Consider the following 16686-nt stretch of genomic DNA (forward strand, 5'->3'; position numbering starts at 1 on the left):
AAGCGCGTTGGCGCAACCCGGGCCCCACAAGGAGTCAAAGAAAAGGGGGGAGGGGGGAGTCAAAGAAAAGTGGGGGAAATGAAATAAATAAATAAATAAGGACACCGCCAGTATTTTGTTATTTGGCGATGCGGCAGCGCTTGCTTCTCCTGACCGCGGAGCTTCCGCCGCTCTTTCCCAGCGGCGACGCTGAAAAGCGGTGCAAGAAATGCCTCCCGGCCAGCAAGCGGTTAATTTCCTCCCTGGAAGCCGAGGGGGCGTGGCTTAGGGGCGCCGTGCCTTCAGCCTGGCGCGCTTGATGGCGTCACGGGCGCGCCGCCCGCCCTTTATCGACGCTCGGTGCGTCACGGCGGCCGCGCAGCGCCTCCAAAACAAGCAAGATGGCGGCGCTGCGGGCAAGCGGCGTGCGTGCCGCGGCGCTCCTCAGGCCCGGCCTGGCCCGGTCCCTGCCGGCCGCGGGCTACCACGAGAAGGTGGGGGCAGGCCGGAGAGAGGATTCGGGAGGGCGGGAGCCAGTCTGGCGCCCTCGAGGAACTACAACTCCCATCGCTCCCTGATGAGGGGAGTCGCAGTCCCACCCCTCGAGGGCGCAGGGCTGGCGCAGGTTGCCAGAGAAGATGCGAAAGGGCAGGGAGTCCCGGCAAAAGCAGAGGCGTGTCTGCCCTGGGGAGGTGGGAAGGGAGGAAGGATTACAAGCTGGGGCTCCTGGGTTGGGGGAACTGAAGTCAGGCGTAGCTGGAGGGACCTCAGTTGACCTTCCGCTTCCCTCAAGAAGGGAGGGTGCAGAGCAGGACGTGGTAGCTTGGTTCTCCGATGGGTGCAGGAGGAAGGGAAAAAAACCCGGGGTCGTGTGTTTTCCTTCCCCCTCCTCGTGCCTTTTTCCTCTTCTGTCACATCTTCCTGAAAAGCAGCAAAGTATATTTAGCAAAATTGAAATGCATCTTAGCCTTGCCTTTCAGCAGTTTGGGGGGTGGGGGGAATAAGCCTTGTTGGCTATTGCTCCCAACTTCAGTTTTAGGGAGCTCGTAAATCATGCACTCAAGCCTCCAAACAACCTGAAAGATGGAAGAGAGGAATCCTGCGTTATTGGAGGAGGCATCTCTGCCTCTCTTCTGTTAGGAGTGTCCCCTCGTTAAGCTCCTCAAGGAGTGCCTTGGTTTTGCCCTGGAATTTTCTCTTTCAGGTCGTAGATCATTATGAGAATCCCAGGAATGTCGGGTCCCTGGACAAGAGTGCAAAGAATGTGGGGACTGGCCTTGTGGGGGCTCCGGCCTGCGGGGATGTCATGAAATTGCAAGTAAGCCAAAGCCTGCTTCTCCCAGGCAGTTTAACATTCCCAGCCTGTCACTCCCCTTTCTGTTAGTTCTCCCTCTGGCTTCACCCAGACTAGTAAGTGGTGTCTTCATAACTGCCCTCAGGTTGAGGTGGATGAAAATGGAAAAATCGTTGATGCCAGGTTTAAGACGTTTGGCTGCGGGTCAGCAATTGCTTCGAGTTCTTTGGCGACTGAGTGGGTGAAAGGGAAGACGGTACGTCCTGTCCATTTCAAGCCCTTGGCCTTGTTTGTTTAGAGTTACGTCCCGTCTTCCATCGTCTGGAACGTTTGCTGAACACTGTCTTCAGCCTTGGTGGGGCCGATTTCCATGTGTAGTTTTGTGCTGTCGTAAGATAGTGTGGGAATCTCGTTGTAAATTATATCCTTGGGAAAGAGTTACCAAGAACTACAGAGGCCTTGCTGAACTGCCAGTTTTGTGTATCTTTCAGGTTGATGAAGCCTTGAAGATTAAAAACACCGATATTGCTAAAGAACTCTGCCTCCCGCCAGTAAAACTGCACTGCTCAAGTGAGTAGGTTTTTCACTGTCACTGTTGATTGAGTTCTTGGAACTCGTAGTTTTCCACACTGGAAGCACCATCACATGTTTCCAGGCTGTGGCGCAGGTATCAGTGACAAAGGGAGTTCCAATGGCTGATGTGCATCTCTCTCTCTCTGCGGATTTAGAACAGCCATTTTTGCAGAGATGCGGGTTTTGTATCAGGTGCATCCATGGGAAAGGCATTGCCACGTCTTAGATGGGATGGACATATCCCATCTAAACATGTCAGAAAGAATCAGGACCCATTTTCAAACTCAATGTGTGGAATAGGCTGCCCCAGGAAACTGAAGGCATCCTGGTGCTTGGGGATCTGAATATGGCAAATTGTTTTGGAAGAAGGGAGAAATATTGGTGGCCTGTCTTTGCAGGACTGCTATACGAGAGTTCTTTGTGTTCAAAACAGTCTGTTAGTCCCAGTTCCACTCCTAAACCAGTTTTTCTCTCTCTTCCCCCTCAGTGCTAGCAGAAGACGCCATCAAGGCTGCCTTAGCGGATTACAAGTTAAAGCAGGGGCCGAAGACCACAGAACCTGAGAAGAGTGCAGCCAGTGTGTAGGGGTCCTTTGCATCAAGATCTGGAAGCCTGCTTCCCTTCATTCCACTTGTAGCCTCAGTGCAGTTTCCAGGAGCTGATACATCAACACATGCATTTTGGAAAGACGCACACCTCATACGCACAATGTTAAGACTGTACCACAGCCAACAGGATAGACTGACCTTGCTGCAGCTTTTCGCTATCAGCTTCTTTTCCTTAATCTATGTGTGTGTGAAAGATCTTTACCTGAGAATTTCTCTGTAGCTTTAGGATGGCCACTAAAGGGGAATTAAAGGTGTCTCTTAGTCACAAGGAAAAGCCCCAGTGCCATTTCAGGTATGATGTCTGAGTCCACATGAACAAGCAACCATGTATGACATCCCACAGTTCTCCGTCTGGGCAAATGTACAGCGGTGTGGTAGCTCTTCAGGGCCAACAGGGCTTGCCACTGCACTCCTGGCCATTGTTTTGAGGGTAACAGCAGTGTGGTTTTATGTTGCTGGTTTCACATTACCCTGACATGAGGGAGAAACCTGGCAAGTCCAGTAAAGCTGTCTCGGTTTTGTTATTTTCCAGGTTGGAATTCTAAAGAAAGGAGTATGTTTTGCTTTGACTTGACTGTTAATGCACAAATTCCAAATTTATTTGCTGTTCAGCCTGTGCTATATATGCAGAAATAATATATGCGTGTTCTACAGCACAATGAATCCTCTTTTGATTTTGCGCTTAGTATTTACTCACCTGCCCACAAAAAGTTGCTTGTTTAGCCGCAGCTGGCTTGAAAGTGTGTCATCTGCAGGCAGGAAATGACCCCAACAGGGCCTGCAAGAAATTACCAGAATGTTGCAGATTTTTTGCTTTGTGGAAATACTACTCAGTCCAAAGTAACTTAACCGTGTATCTGCTTTGTCTTCAGAGATGGCTGGACCAAGGAGCAAGTCCAGAGTTATCTATACGGATAAGGGGAAGGTTTGAAGGTTCCAAGACTGTTGCAACCAACACCAACTTGCTTCCCCCCTCCCCCAGCCTCAGGTGATGGGAAAGTAGAACTAAAAGTCAAAATCACTGGTATGCAAATTCCAGGCAGACCTTTGAAACAAAATTCATACTAAAGCCAGAGAATAGTCCACGGCCACTGCTGTTGCCATTGCTGAACTGCAAAAAAAGGGGGGGGTGGGAGCATTTCCTGTATGAGACTGTGGTGTGGATCACAGTAGAGCTGATTTCCAGGTACCTACAAGCGTAGGAGGTACAGCTATACAGAGGAAAGAGATTCTACGATGTACCATCAACCGTGGTTAGGGCCAGATGGAGTTCATTATTTTGATGACGTAAGTAGAACAGCGCGATGTGTCAAGGGCATCCCAAAGGATCAACAACAGACCAGATGCTCACAGGGTGTGGAAACCACAACATTCGTTACCAGTCCTAGTGACGGCGGAAGTCCAGCACCCTTTTACTCTGTTGCCTGGCAGTATCTGCTAGCTTGCGTTCTGCTCATTCCCCCAAATCTGGTAGCTCTGGGCTATCTGACAGCCTGGAAAACCAGCATGTGAGGGCAGCAGAATATACACCAGATCTCAGTTTCACAGCACGTGCAAAATTGCAGCCACTGCTCTTGATCTGAGGTTCTGTTGAAGGTGCCACTTTTTTCTAATTGGGGATCAATTGACATGTCAGGGTTGATTGATCAGGTGGGGACAGCCAGACGAGACAATTCACCTCTGCAAAGGCTCCTCCAGGCCGCCAAAACGAATGGCAGCATTCTTCAGAGGCCAGTGAGAAATGCATGCCGACAGACAGTGGGAGACGGGCAAATGTTTCTTCCCATCGTCAAATGCCAGCTGCCATCCTGTATTTGAAATAATTTATCGGCAGCTCAGGTTTCCAACCAAAACAGCTCTTCAGCTGCTGGAGCGCCAGGGCTGATCCCAGCAACTGGATAATCCACTGCGAAGCCATTCCAGTCAACAAGAGGTCTCCTCATTCAAAGGCAAAAGGATGAGATACTTAAAAATAAACAATTGTAACCTGTTCTGGATCTGAATAGCGCCTGCCTTTATTGAATAGAAGAGTTTACCAAAAGGATTGAACCTACACATTTTAGGTGCCGTTTGCCAGTTTTAACCCTAGTTTTAGAATCGAGGGGTTTTTTTAATAGCAGATCATTTTCTAGTCCCTATTGGAAGCTCTCCAACGAATCCAGCCCTGAGAGTCACATTGTTGCTTTTCTCTTTTAAATCTGCATCCTTTATGCTCAATGAATAAGTCACCCACTGCCCGAAGCTCTCAATGTGATTTGCTCTGATGGCATGTGCGAGTCCTGCCAACTGGGTTTGGTGTCCTGGCATAGGACAAAATGCAAGCCCAACTTAGTGGCTCCCTGTTGCGGCTTCTTCATTTAAGAAGCTGCAACAGAGCCACGAAGGAGCCAAAGGCATTGCTCTCAAAGGTCCTGTGAAAGGAAAGGAAAGGCGGGCAGGAGTCTGGGGAGGGGGCCTTCCATAAGGCACCACCCCTGGGCAGGTCAGGCTGGTCAAGAAGCAGAAATCGGCCAAGGGAGGCAGAAAGGCCTTGCCTGAAGCTCTCCGTGGAAGTCAGAGGAAGGTGGTCAGAAACGAAACAAGTAGAAGTTCTCTCCAAACCTCCCTTTGATAAATACTTGACAGATTTCTCTAAATCTGGGCTGTGCTGGTCACGGACAATCCATCACAACAGCTAAATTACAGCCCTCCTTTTTTCTAGGAGCAGGCACAACCTTCAGCGCTCCAAAGAGCCATTTTTAGTCGTCTTGAGCTTTCTCCTGAATTCAGGAGAAGCATTTGAATTTTTCCCTTGTTTGACACGCTCTGCCTTGTAGAACAACAGAAGCTCAGGGCAGGCTCCCTGTTTCCCCTTGAAATGCTACAAAAGTGGCATGTGGTGGTGGCAGCACATGGCGAGCATTACACACCCAGCAATGTCCAGAAAACATACTCACTTTTATCAATTCTCAGAGTGGCAGCATCAAGAAAACACACCTTTTCCCTGCTCGGTGTTCAAAAACTATTTTAAGTTTTGCTCCATCAGAACCAGTCTGTCTGGAAACAGCCTGACCAAATGCTCCAAGTTCAGCTGTTTTTTTTCTGTGCTCAGAGAAAGGAAAAGTTGGAAAGAGTGGTTTTGTTTCTATTTTGTTTCATGCACACTCCTATCTCTCTCTCTCCCCCCCCCCCCCCCATCTTTTGCTGGGAACTGACCTTGCAAAGGGATTGTTGGTTCTGCTTCTGGGAAATCAAGCTCTCTCCGTCTGGAGGAGGACCTTGACATAAATCGGAGAAAGGCTGTGCGAGCAGGTCAAGAATTCGTGTTTTTAAAGGCATCTTTGCAGGGCTCTGCTGGGAGTTGAGAGCGTGCAAGAGGGAAGAGACTCACCCCCCACCCTATGTCTGCAATCCTGCCCTCTTGCTGATGAAAAGGGCCAAGACTGGGCTCCTATTATAAGCCAAAGCTGTGAAGGAGAGAATTTGCAAGGGTGGGAGCGTTTCTCAAAGCACCCACTTGGCCACAGGCTTTGACGGCTGTGGAAACTTTTAGCCAGGCAAGTGACTGATGCCCCCATCAATGTAGTTTGCATCTGGGCAGGCCATTTAGACAAAAATAGATCCCTGGAAGTTTAGCAACAGGCTGGGAAGGAGATGCCCCTCCAAGATGGGGAACATCCTGCAGGACAATGCCCCGAATCTTTTGCGACTTGCTGAAGGCCACCCTTTTCAAGCAGGGTCTGTTTGACCCTGTTTCATTGCAAGTAGAAGGGGGGCAAAGGAGAAGCCAGAGCTGGCCAGGGGAGCAAGGCGGCGCTGGGAAGGTCAAGGAGAAGCATCCTGTTGCCTCCAGCGCCCGCTGGACCACTTGGACGCCATCTTCAAGGTCTGTTTTGCTCAAGCCCAATTCTTTGCTGAGTTTCGTGCAGCATTCAAAGCAGGCAGAAGTTCTCCACATTTGCCAGCGCAAAACATCTCCGTCTGGAGGCCCCTCAGATTCTCTCTTTCTGGCACAAGAATGCCGGCTATTTCCTCTTTTAATCCCAGGAGAGAAAGACATTTCACAACAGCTTCTGCTCCCCCCCACCCCCCACCCGCACCATTCCAGTCTAGCCGTGGAGACTGTCGAAAGACAACCCACAAAGAGGAAGGCTTGGAGAACCTTTCGGGACTATTTAGGAAGCGGGCTGAGAAGAAGGGAGGGGGGTCACAGTTGCCCAAGGAAGACGACCGGCCTCCCAAGAGAGTGAGATGCAAATTCCAACATGGCGCTGCAGGAGGAGACAAGCCGGACTAGGCTCAGCTGACCTCCTCCCCAAATAATCCAGTGGGTCAAAGAGGAAGTGTGCAAATCCTGTAATTCAGATTCCGAAAAGTTGTTTGGTGGCAACCTGAGACTGGAGGAACAATTTCCAGGAAAGGCATAAGCTTTCGTGATCTGCAGTTTCTGCTTTTTAATGAACTTGTTGGTTGGAAAAGGTGCTGTCAGACTCCTCCTGATTTGGGGCTACCCTACATGGCTCCGCTCCTACGCACAGAGACTAAAATCCTGTTTCCTCGGAGTAGCCGACTAGATGCCCTTGAGAAGCCTATAATCCGGACAAGAGGGCCCTCAAGCGACCAGGCTTCAGACGCAGAGGCTCCTTCCACCCATGTCTTCCTCAGAACCATAGACTAGGGGTTGAGTGTCAACAGAAGTGGGGCATCGGCAGGGTAAGGGAGAGAAGGAGTCACATGCCCAGACGGATGAGGTGGGGGGGAACCCACTTCGCATGAACAACCACCGCTCCACTCTGTAGGAAAAGTCATTCTGAACAAACCCAACATTGCCAAACACAGCGCCAAGGAAACACCATGCCACCTTCATCATTTGCAAAAAATGCCAATCAGCAGAAATCTCAAGGCGAAAATAGAATAGACCCCATTGCCACCAACCAGCCTCCAGAAGGCTGTTCCGCATTTCCCGGTCCAAGGGAAGGAGAAGCTGTTGGTCCAAGGGAATAGAATCAGGTCCCCTTCCTTGGCTGAGATGCTGGACTTTATTAGGCAAGAACTGTCTTTGTGGGGGGGTGTCTTTTCCAGTTCTATGCCATCAACGCTTTTATACACTCCCCGGGGAATTCAGTGCAGGAATACCACCCTCTTCCTCATCCACACACATACACAAGCCTGCTGTATCATTTCTTTTTAATGGAACATATACCTATATGGAGAAAAATACATTTTTAGTTATGGTAGGCTTAAGGGAGTTCAGACAAGGGAAATGAACATTCCAGTTTGCAATGGTATTTTATTTGGGCATTTTTAAAAAATAATTGGCAATATTTCACGGTATAAGTTTTGTGGAGTTCTAATCCTGCCTTAGGCACATTGCTGGCTGGGGAATTCTGGGTGTTGAAGTCCACCCATCTTAAACTTGGCAAGGTTGAGAAACGCTGCATTAGAGTAAGTGGCCAAAATGGGCCCTCTAGGAATTTGGGCATCTGGCTTCCAACACGCCTGATCTTGGCCACACAGGCTGGGGTAGAAAAGAAGAGCTGTAAGGTTACCTACTTTGGGTTTTTATCAACATTGTGCCCTCCCTCACATTTTAATGTTTACAGAGTCCTAGAAGAAGATGCTGAGAGGGTTCACAAAACCCTCTGGGTTTCCTTTGTAGCCCCCTTCAGTTTATCTCGTTCAAAAGTGGTCTTGAGGTGAAGCGACTGCAGAGAATCTGCCAGAGAGGGTCAACCCAACCCATCCCAGATAAGTCCTCAAAGCTACAATAAATGTCTTGGTCAGCTAAAATTACAGATCACGTTTCCTCCTGGGTACAAGGATCACCCTGGGAGAACCAAGGTGGGAGGAACAGTCATAAATATCAGCAGAACCTTTGCGAAGAGGCTGGGAAAAACCAAGAAGGAATTTTTGTTTAGGTATGTTCTCCTGCCATCCAGCTTCTTCAAGGCTTGTCACAAGTCAGGTAAATCTTTCTTGCTCCAGCTGTAAGGCTTACTCAAATGGGTTTCTAGTTGGCCCAGGAAGATCAGCACCTGGAAATCTGAAATCCAAAGTCCCACTTCAAAGTATCAAAATGAATTTTTAAAAGCAACCTAAAGTCCCCCATCCCCATAACTGAGTTTTAAAAAAAAGCCCAGAAAACATTTTCAATACGTTTAAATGCCTCAAAAATATGAGGCTTCCGTCCTTCAAAGATCAACAACTACCTTAGCAGGTGGAGAACTTCAGGATTCAACATGCATAAAAATCCACCTTTGTTGGGCTTCATTCACCCGTGAAAGTCCTCAGTATCTTCCCCTTCACTAACAAGAGTCTGGATGTTCGTGGACCTTTAAGAGGAATAATGATCAGAGACGTCATCAGATCCTTCCCATGGTGGGTTCTCAATATGTGTGACTAAAACAGGTCCTGGCTTTCTTGAGCAATCAGATCTCCTAGAGCATCTGGAGGACTTAGAAGTTAATGGTTCTCAGAAACCAGACCGAAAAAAATTTGGATTGAGTGGTGGGATCCATTGCATATTGTTGCCATTGCACGGCTGGAAATTGTACTTAAAATCTGACGTCAGGTTGGCCATTCTGCAATTATATGGCCATTAGTTCAAATTTCAAAGCTGGCACTTGTTCTGAATCAAAGGAAGAGATTTTGAAAAGTATGTATACCATGGTCTCTTAGCCAGTGAGAAGAGGAGAAGCTAATCCAAGCACGTAGCATAAACCACTGATGGAACTCATAAGCTCTTGTTACCCAAAAGTGAACCATCTTGCCTGGCTCTCTCATCCCCCAAAACTGGTACCTTAAAAAATATATCATTGAAAATGAGCTGCAGGGAAAAGTAAATGAGTTAATGATTGATATAAAAGACAATTAAACAGAATTGAGCCTAGACTTGCTTAAAAAAGAATATATGTGTGAAATGACTTCAGGTTTGGCCCAAAGACTGTCTGATCAGCAGTGAAGAAAGAAAGATTTGGATGACTTCATGATTGATAGAAAGGTTGACCAATCAGCTCTGCACATAACCTTGCTCCAAAATTGAAGACTGACATGAAAAGAGTAAATGCTTCCACAAAGGGCCCACCTCAAAAATTATGTATGTCTGTAGAGAGTCATATGTTTTCCCTGAAAGTGGGAAAGTCCTGCAGGTCTGTGCTAGGGATGGTTCCTCCAGAACAATCCTGGAACCACACTGAACACCATGTGTCTTCAAAAGGTCCTCACAATAAGTTCCGCTTTACCTATTCAGTAGAATCAGGTTGAGTGGCTACATTATGACATTGCAGTCACTCAGTTTCCCCCCACCCCCGAGATGTGTTAAGCAACTCTCATCACCTCCCTGGGCATGTTGGCAGGGGATGATGGGAGTCATGGTTCGCCACATCTGGAAGGCACCAGGTTGGGCAAGTCTGCGTAACTGAAGAAAGTCCATTAAAGCAAAACCACAGGACAGTACCTCTCTAAGGGGTTTCTTAGTGTGGGAGGCGGCTAACTTGTCCCCTTTACATGTAATGTAAAGATCTGCTGCTCTCCCTTCCGTCTGAAAAATAGATCCCTGTAGATTTACCATTGTAAGCTGTCTCCCCACTGACGGGAACTGAGCCCATTCAATTTTCTGAGTCTTCTGTGGGGCAAGTGTCAAGAGTCAGTGGGACGCCTAGCATTTCCTTCTCGCTTTCGGAGACGTGCATGGCAAGATTCTCAGTGGCTGGGGATTCCTTGGACTCTTCAGGAGGAGATGGATCAGTCCCCACCACAGATGGGACATCTTCTTCTTTGGCCTTAGCATCTACCAAATTGTTTGGAGCTGATGTCTCTGGAGGCAGCTCAGCCTCATCTGGTGATTTTTCTTCTTCTTCTTCTTCTTCTTCTTTGGAACTGCCATCCTCCACATCTTCTGCTCTTTGGGCCTCTTCCTCTTTTCCTTCAGCTGGTGGGTCTTCTATGGGGGCACTTTTTCCATTAGCCACAATAGCCTTGGTTGGAGACCTGAGGTTTTGGGCAGCAGCTAAGATGTCAGCCTGCAGCTGCTTGATGGAATCAACAGGCTCCTCTTGGTTAACATCGGCTGGCTTTTCAGGAACTTCGCTGAAGGCCTTGGCCCCCCCTGACTTGTCATTCTGATCCACATACTTCCTTTTTGGAAAAGATGAAGGGTAATAGGCTGAGGCCTTGTGTTTCTGCCGAACAATGACAGCCGCACACACAATGGAAAGGAAGATGAGGATTAGGGAGCCCACCACAATGATCAAGAGCATGTATGTTTGGAAGAAGTCCACAATGCCGTCCAGGATGTTGAACGAGTGCAACGTTCCATTGACCGAACTGGCAACAAGGCCCCCCGAGGTGGGGCTTGCACTCAATGTCACCCTGGCAGAAGGGGGGACAGAGGAAGCCGCCTCAGTGTCTCCACTCCCCTCACTGTCTTCCAGGACCAGCTTCTCAATGGATCTTGAGGTGCAGAAGGGAGTCATCAAGAGAACAAGCAAGCAGAGGTCTTGCCTGACTGCCATGGCGGTGCTCAAAGGACCACACTCGTTTCTGAAAAACACAAGGGACACACAAGGGGTCTGTCATTCTCCATAGGGCTTGGAATGAAACAACCCTTTCTCTCATCTCCAGAACCGAAAATGAGTCCAGGGCTAAAGCAATCCAACCCGAGGAACTGGAGCTCATGATTGAGAAGCAGATACTTCGGGCCCTCAGTCTATTTCCTACCTGCCCCGGTGCCAAACACCCCTGTTCTTGTATAAAATCTGAGCCCCTCCACCAATTGTAACATTTTATCTCATACTGTTTTTACTTTATTTTTATTTTTAATGTGTTTTTGTTTACAATTCTGGTCAGCGACCATAATAAAAATACCCGTTCATTCTAAAATCTGTGGCGATTGGAACAGCAACAATAAACCGACCCTGGAGTTTGGAGTGTTTAGGCAAAAGGTGTCCGACTGGGCCTCTCCGAACCAGCTTATGGTCCTTTGGGGGAGTCTGCCTCGGTTCTCAGTATGAGTCACAGATCTACAGAAGACTACAGGCGAGTGTTAAGAGGCTTCCACGCTTAAGGCCTCGCTCTCTACTCGCAACCTCAAAGCAGCAGCTAGTATAGAGAGTCCTGGGCTACCTGGGTCGTGGTCTGACCAGGGTTAAGATACTTTCAAACAGGAGCAGTGACTCATGGAGAGAAGCCACCCAAAACCTCGATTCAGCTTCAGAAACAGCTTTGCTCAGCTAATTCTGGGGTCTCTCTGAAAGTGGGAGCAATTAAGTTATTCTGGTCTGCCTGGATTCAGAGGCCAAGCCCGACACGAGAACAAAAATGCTCTCTGTTTGGAAAGGGGACAGAGGACTTCTGGCCTGCAAAGGACTTTGTCTGCGGGAATCCAGGCATCGCTCCGTGCCCAGAGTTGGAACTTGCCGGTTTAGCCGCTTCAGTTATTCTCGGTAATTATTGGGATGATGGGGTTTAAGCATCCCAATTTGGCCTGAGCGGAGCACAGCTGGCAGTGGGGTAAATTCCTGAGCGTGGAGCTTTTCAGTGGAAACTGTCCTCTGGGCCGAGCGATGCTAGACAGCTCAAGAATGCCGGCACCGCCAGTCCGAGGCGAGGTTTACCTCAGCAACTGTTAAACTTATCGGGTCCATCTAAACAAAGGCAGTTCGAGAAAAGCCTCCATTCTGTCTCTCTCTCTCTCTCAGGACACACGTCCAGTTCTTAATTTGGAAACAAAGGAGACGTTAGAAGTCTTGCCTGCACCTAGAATCCCAGGGGGACGCAAGGGTGTCATTCTGCGCATGGCCAGAAGCTAACCCTTTCATAGCAATTGTCCGGGCTCTGAGACCTATTCAACGGTCTCTTCCAAATTCCAGATGCTTCACTAAAAGCAGCCAAACTCGAAGGCAGATCCTTTTCCTGCTGCCCAAGGGCAACACACCACCTTTGCCAAGTCTTCTGGCAGCCCCCAGACCAGGGTCTGACCATCTGGATTTCTCGATGGCTGGAACCAGCTGGAGGGCCCTGGATGGGGGGGGGGGCAGAAGTTATCAGTCTACCTCCTCCAACTTCCCAGCAGTTGCTTCCGTTTCCAGCTGCCATCGTCCCCAGGCAATACCACCAAGGGTTGCTCTAAAACACCAGGCAAGCCACGGTGCTGGACCGGAGGAGACCGAGAGCCGGCTGGAGAGTCTCTGGAGCTGAGAGGCAGCCGGTCTCCAGGAGGACCCCTGCCAGACCAGCCCAATCCTCTGGGGACCTATGAAGGGAGTTTCCTCTGATGTCAATGGAACAACTTTTGCCTGATCCTGGTTGTCTATATTTGGTTGGTTTTTCTTAATGAAAGATGCTGTGATTAAACGCCCTTCATATTCCACCCGGAGTATCCACCAACATTAATTTTAGCAAGCATTGTTTTCTTTCTTGCCTCTCTCCCTCTTCCCCTCCCAGAAGTGCTGGCAAAAAGGCATCCTTTAATAAAATAAATGGCTCCCCAAGCTATATAAAGGGCCTTTTTGCCCTGTCTGGCATCCCACCCAGAATCCACTGCATTCCCAGGGTGAAAAGCTGCAGGTTAAGGGGGGAGGTCTGTCTTGGCTCCTGTTGAAGGATCCCCTTAATTAGTTGCCGCTCCAACTATTGAACCCACTCTCCTCCTTCAGTAGAGGCCAACCACCTGTTTCCGAGAAGCCCATAGGCCACAGTCCCATTTCTGGTATTCACAGGTAGACTGCTGCTGAGGATGGAAGCTCAGCTCTGCTTTCCAAAACCTGATTTAGACACCAACCTCGTAGTTTCCCAATAGAAATTCAGCTTTTTTTTTTTTCCTGCTGTAGTGTCTGGGAAGAAACAGTCCTCCGTTTCTCAGCCCTTGTCCTGAGCCCCAGGAAGAACAGTATAAAAATCCCCCTTTCCTGGGAATGCCTCCAAAACCCCAGTGGCTTTGCATGGGCCAAATTCCCCCAATACGTCGGTCTCCCCTCCTTTTCTCCTTCCCGAAAAGCATAACTTATTGTCTAAAGCCACTCTAGCTTTTTTTAAAAGCTCTGTAATCTGAGAGCTCTCCAACTCTCCTTGGCAGGAACAAATTATCAAATGGCAATTAAATCAACAGTCCAGACCCTGCTTAGGATCCCAGACCCCTCCCACGCCCCCCCACCAAGAGCCAGCTGCAGAATCTGGACAAGCAACGGGATATTTAATTCTATTTTATTTTATCGGGCCTTTTCCTGCACTTTCCACCCCCTGCCCCCCAGGCACACACTTCCACTGAATCCGTACTTGTAATCACACACACACACACACACACACAATTTATGAATGTGCTACTTCAAAAGACCAGCAAATCCCTTGGTGTAATTTACCTCTTGTTATTATTTTAAAGTCAGCAAAGTCCTAAGAAGAATGCAGTCAACAAAAGAGCAGCCATAAACTCTAACAATAAAGGGCAGTTATATGCAGGGTCTCCTCTGTCTCAGCCCCCCCAGCGCCCCCCCAGTCCACATGCAAAGGAGGAGGAATCGCAGGGTCTGGGTGTGAGTCCAAAAATGCACTTTGCACACATGCAAGAGAAAAGAAATTGAAAAGGACCCCAGCATTGAAGACTGGGGGAGGGGGGATGTGGAGAGAGAGGAGAACCCCCCAAGATAAGTAGGAGACGGGCTGGACCCCCTCTCCCCATACCTTCCTCAAAAAGTGGGCCTGCTCCAACCCAAGTTATGTAGCTTTGGGGAGGCAGATGTGTGCCCGTCTTGCCACATTCAAGGACTGGACATGCCAGAGCTCAAGAGAGACTCCTCCGTGGTGGCAACTCCCTTCCAGGAAGAGAACCGGGATGCTGCCAACCAGGCAGGAATGCTGCGGGCATCACTGAAGCCAAGCCCGGCTGGATTTCCCCCCCTGCTGGCTTTGGGGTGGTGCAAAAGTTTCTTTGTCCTTTTGCTCAGAGGCAGAAGAAGCTTTGTCTCCAGATTGGTCCTCCGGGAGCCTCTTTCTGCCAGGACAGCGGGATCCCTGAACATACACAGAGTGCCCAGCCCTCTCACCTCTTAAGAATGGCAACCCTCAAGGACCAAGGGACGAATTTCTGCTAGAAGCCCCTCCTGACTCTGGCACACACCCCGTTGGGCCATTTCTCGCCCCTGGAATCGAAACTGGAGCAGAGACAGCCTCGTGCCACCCTTCCAGGGGAGGAGGGAGGGCAGCAGCCTTAAAAAGTGCCATGGGGGTGCCTGGCAGGGATGGGAGGATGGATGGCAGGATCCTGCTGGGGTATCCCATTGCCAGCGAGAACAGCAGAGCGGGGCGTCCATCCCAGGGCCCAGCAGACCCGGCAGGAGCTGAGCTGAGCCAGCTGGACCCGGAGCAGGAGAAGGGAGACGCCTGGCATTGACTCACCCAGGGAAAGGGAGGAGGGAGGATGCGCCGGTTGGTCTCGGGAAGTTTCTCCTGGCGGGGAGCACTCGGTGCCTCCTCAGCGGGGCTCTGCTCTGCTCTCGTCTCCTCTCGGCAGCCTCCCTGGCAGCTCTGAGCCAGGCCAGCTTGTTTGCATTAAATCTGGTTTCATGTGGGAATGGGAGGGTAGGAAAAGGGAGGGCAGGACAGACCCCAGCAGCTCCGCTCTCCGTCCCTTCCCGCCTCTTTTCTTCGAGAGGCAGAGCCACCCTCCACGCTGGGAGGAACTGTGCAAGGCGCATGGAGGGGGACCGGGCGGGGAAGAGATTCCTGTCCTGCGCATCTTTCCAAAGGGAGACCTCGCATCCAAGTCACGGCCCACTGAAAAATGCTTCCTTCCCTCACTGCTTGGTGCCCTTGGCAGTTTGGGACAAGCAATCTGGGGAAAGAAAAGAAGTTCCGGCTTGTTTTAACCGGGAGCACTTGCTCCTGTTTCTGCCTCTGGTTGGGCACCGCTCTCTGACTGGGGTTCAAACGTAAATGCAAAAGTCAATGTAAAATTGCCCTAAAGGCCAGAAAAGGCAGCTTTGCAAGTCCAAGGTTGAAGGAACAGCAGGTTTTGAACCGTCTTCCAAATTATTCCCCCCCCCCAAGAACAACAAGGGTGCCTCTGAGCATGTGCCTAGTTTCTTCTCTCTCTCAAAGAGCATGTGAAGTTTCCTCTTCTTCCTGATTACCGCGTCTCACAGAGGAAAGATTGCTAGAGAAGACAAACTTTTTGCATCGTGCTTGGCTATAGTGCAGTTTGATTCTGGTTTAGCATGTGGCATGACTATGATTGTGGATGGGGCCTATTGTGGTTTATTTCACAATCCATAGGCAAATTGCATAGTTTAATGCAGTGTTGCTCAAGCTTGGGCACTTTAAGCTGGGTGGACTTCAACTCCCAGAATTCCCCAGCCAGCCATGGCTGGCTGGGGAATTCTGGGAGTTGAAGTCCACCCAGCTTAAGTTTCCAAGCTTGAGCAACACTGGTTTAATGCAATTAGAAGCAAGCAAATGAAATGAGGGTGCTAGATTGTTTCTGGTCAATGCAGTACGCTAGGAGGAATGCAAATTATACGGCAGCCCCTCCTCCTCTCCGCCTCTTCCAGAATCCGTAAGGGGATCTTCTGTTGCACAATGCAAGAGGTTTATGATTAAGGCACCCCCAGAGGATCGTAGTTTTATTCTGTTCAGCCATGCAGATGAAACCCAAAACCCTTGTTTTCTCGGAGTTTCTTCAGGAACGCAGGAGAGCACCAGGGAGGAGGCTGACAGGAAGAGGGCAAGTTTTTAGAATCACCTTTTTCTCCTCAAAATGCCTTATCAGGGTCATAAATACATTGCTGTCACGTCACCCAAGTTCTCCCTGAAGCACAGAAAGAGTTCCAAAACACAAGCCCTTTCCTGTGAGAAAGAGGAATAACATGAAGGAAAGGCTGGGAAAATACTTTTAAACATTTCTGCCTTTTTGGTTTTGCTGGGTTTTTTTCCCCACAGAAAAGATGTGGAGCTTCCTGACAGTTGAGCAAACACACCCCCTTAAGGGACGGCCCACCAAGATGAATGGAGCGATTCAGAGAAGGCGAATCTCAGATGGCAGGAATCAGGCGGATTATCTGGTGCTGCTGCTAGATGGCCAAGGATGTTGTGGCACCTGAACCCTGGCAGGTCTTGACGCCTCAAGGCCACCCCTGGATCTCTGCCCACCACCGGCTTAGCTTATTCAGTACAGGTAGTCCTCGCTTAATGACCACAATTGGGACCAGAATTTTGGTTGCTAAATGAAGTGGACATTAAGTGAATCCAACCCGATTTTGCAAC

General features: G+C 49.4%; 3 protein-coding genes across 4 annotated transcripts in view; 2 read left to right on the forward strand and 1 right to left on the reverse strand.

The window, feature by feature from the left end:
- Positions 1–16686, forward strand: part of PTPN11 (protein tyrosine phosphatase non-receptor type 11) — a 229606-nt gene that overhangs the window by 185699 nt on the left and 27221 nt on the right. The window lies entirely within an intron of this gene.
- ISCU (iron-sulfur cluster assembly enzyme) lies at positions 331–3113 on the forward strand. Its single transcript, XM_063315537.1, has 5 exons — positions 331–473; positions 1184–1297; positions 1419–1529; positions 1765–1843; positions 2334–3113. Exons 1-5 carry the CDS (start codon positions 381–383, stop codon positions 2429–2431), a joined length of 495 nt encoding a protein of 164 aa, XP_063171607.1. The 5' UTR covers positions 331–380; the 3' UTR covers positions 2432–3113.
- TMEM119 (transmembrane protein 119) lies at positions 7604–15112 on the reverse strand. Of its 2 annotated transcripts, none has more exons than XM_063315542.1 (2): positions 14824–15112; positions 7604–10974 (listed from the first exon to the last, which is right to left on the reverse strand). In XM_063315542.1, exon 2 carries the CDS (start codon positions 10944–10946, stop codon positions 10041–10043), a length of 906 nt encoding a protein of 301 aa, XP_063171612.1. In that variant the 5' UTR covers positions 10947–10974; positions 14824–15112; the 3' UTR covers positions 7604–10040. The 2 variants fall into 2 exon arrangements, with proteins under 2 accessions (XP_063171612.1, XP_063171613.1); XM_063315543.1 differs by lacking the exon at positions 14824–15112 and adding an exon at positions 11348–11410.

Source organism: Candoia aspera, chromosome 15 (assembly GCF_035149785.1).
Source record: "Candoia aspera isolate rCanAsp1 chromosome 15, rCanAsp1.hap2, whole genome shotgun sequence".
NCBI classification, from domain to species: Eukaryota; Metazoa; Chordata; class Lepidosauria; order Squamata; family Boidae; genus Candoia; species Candoia aspera.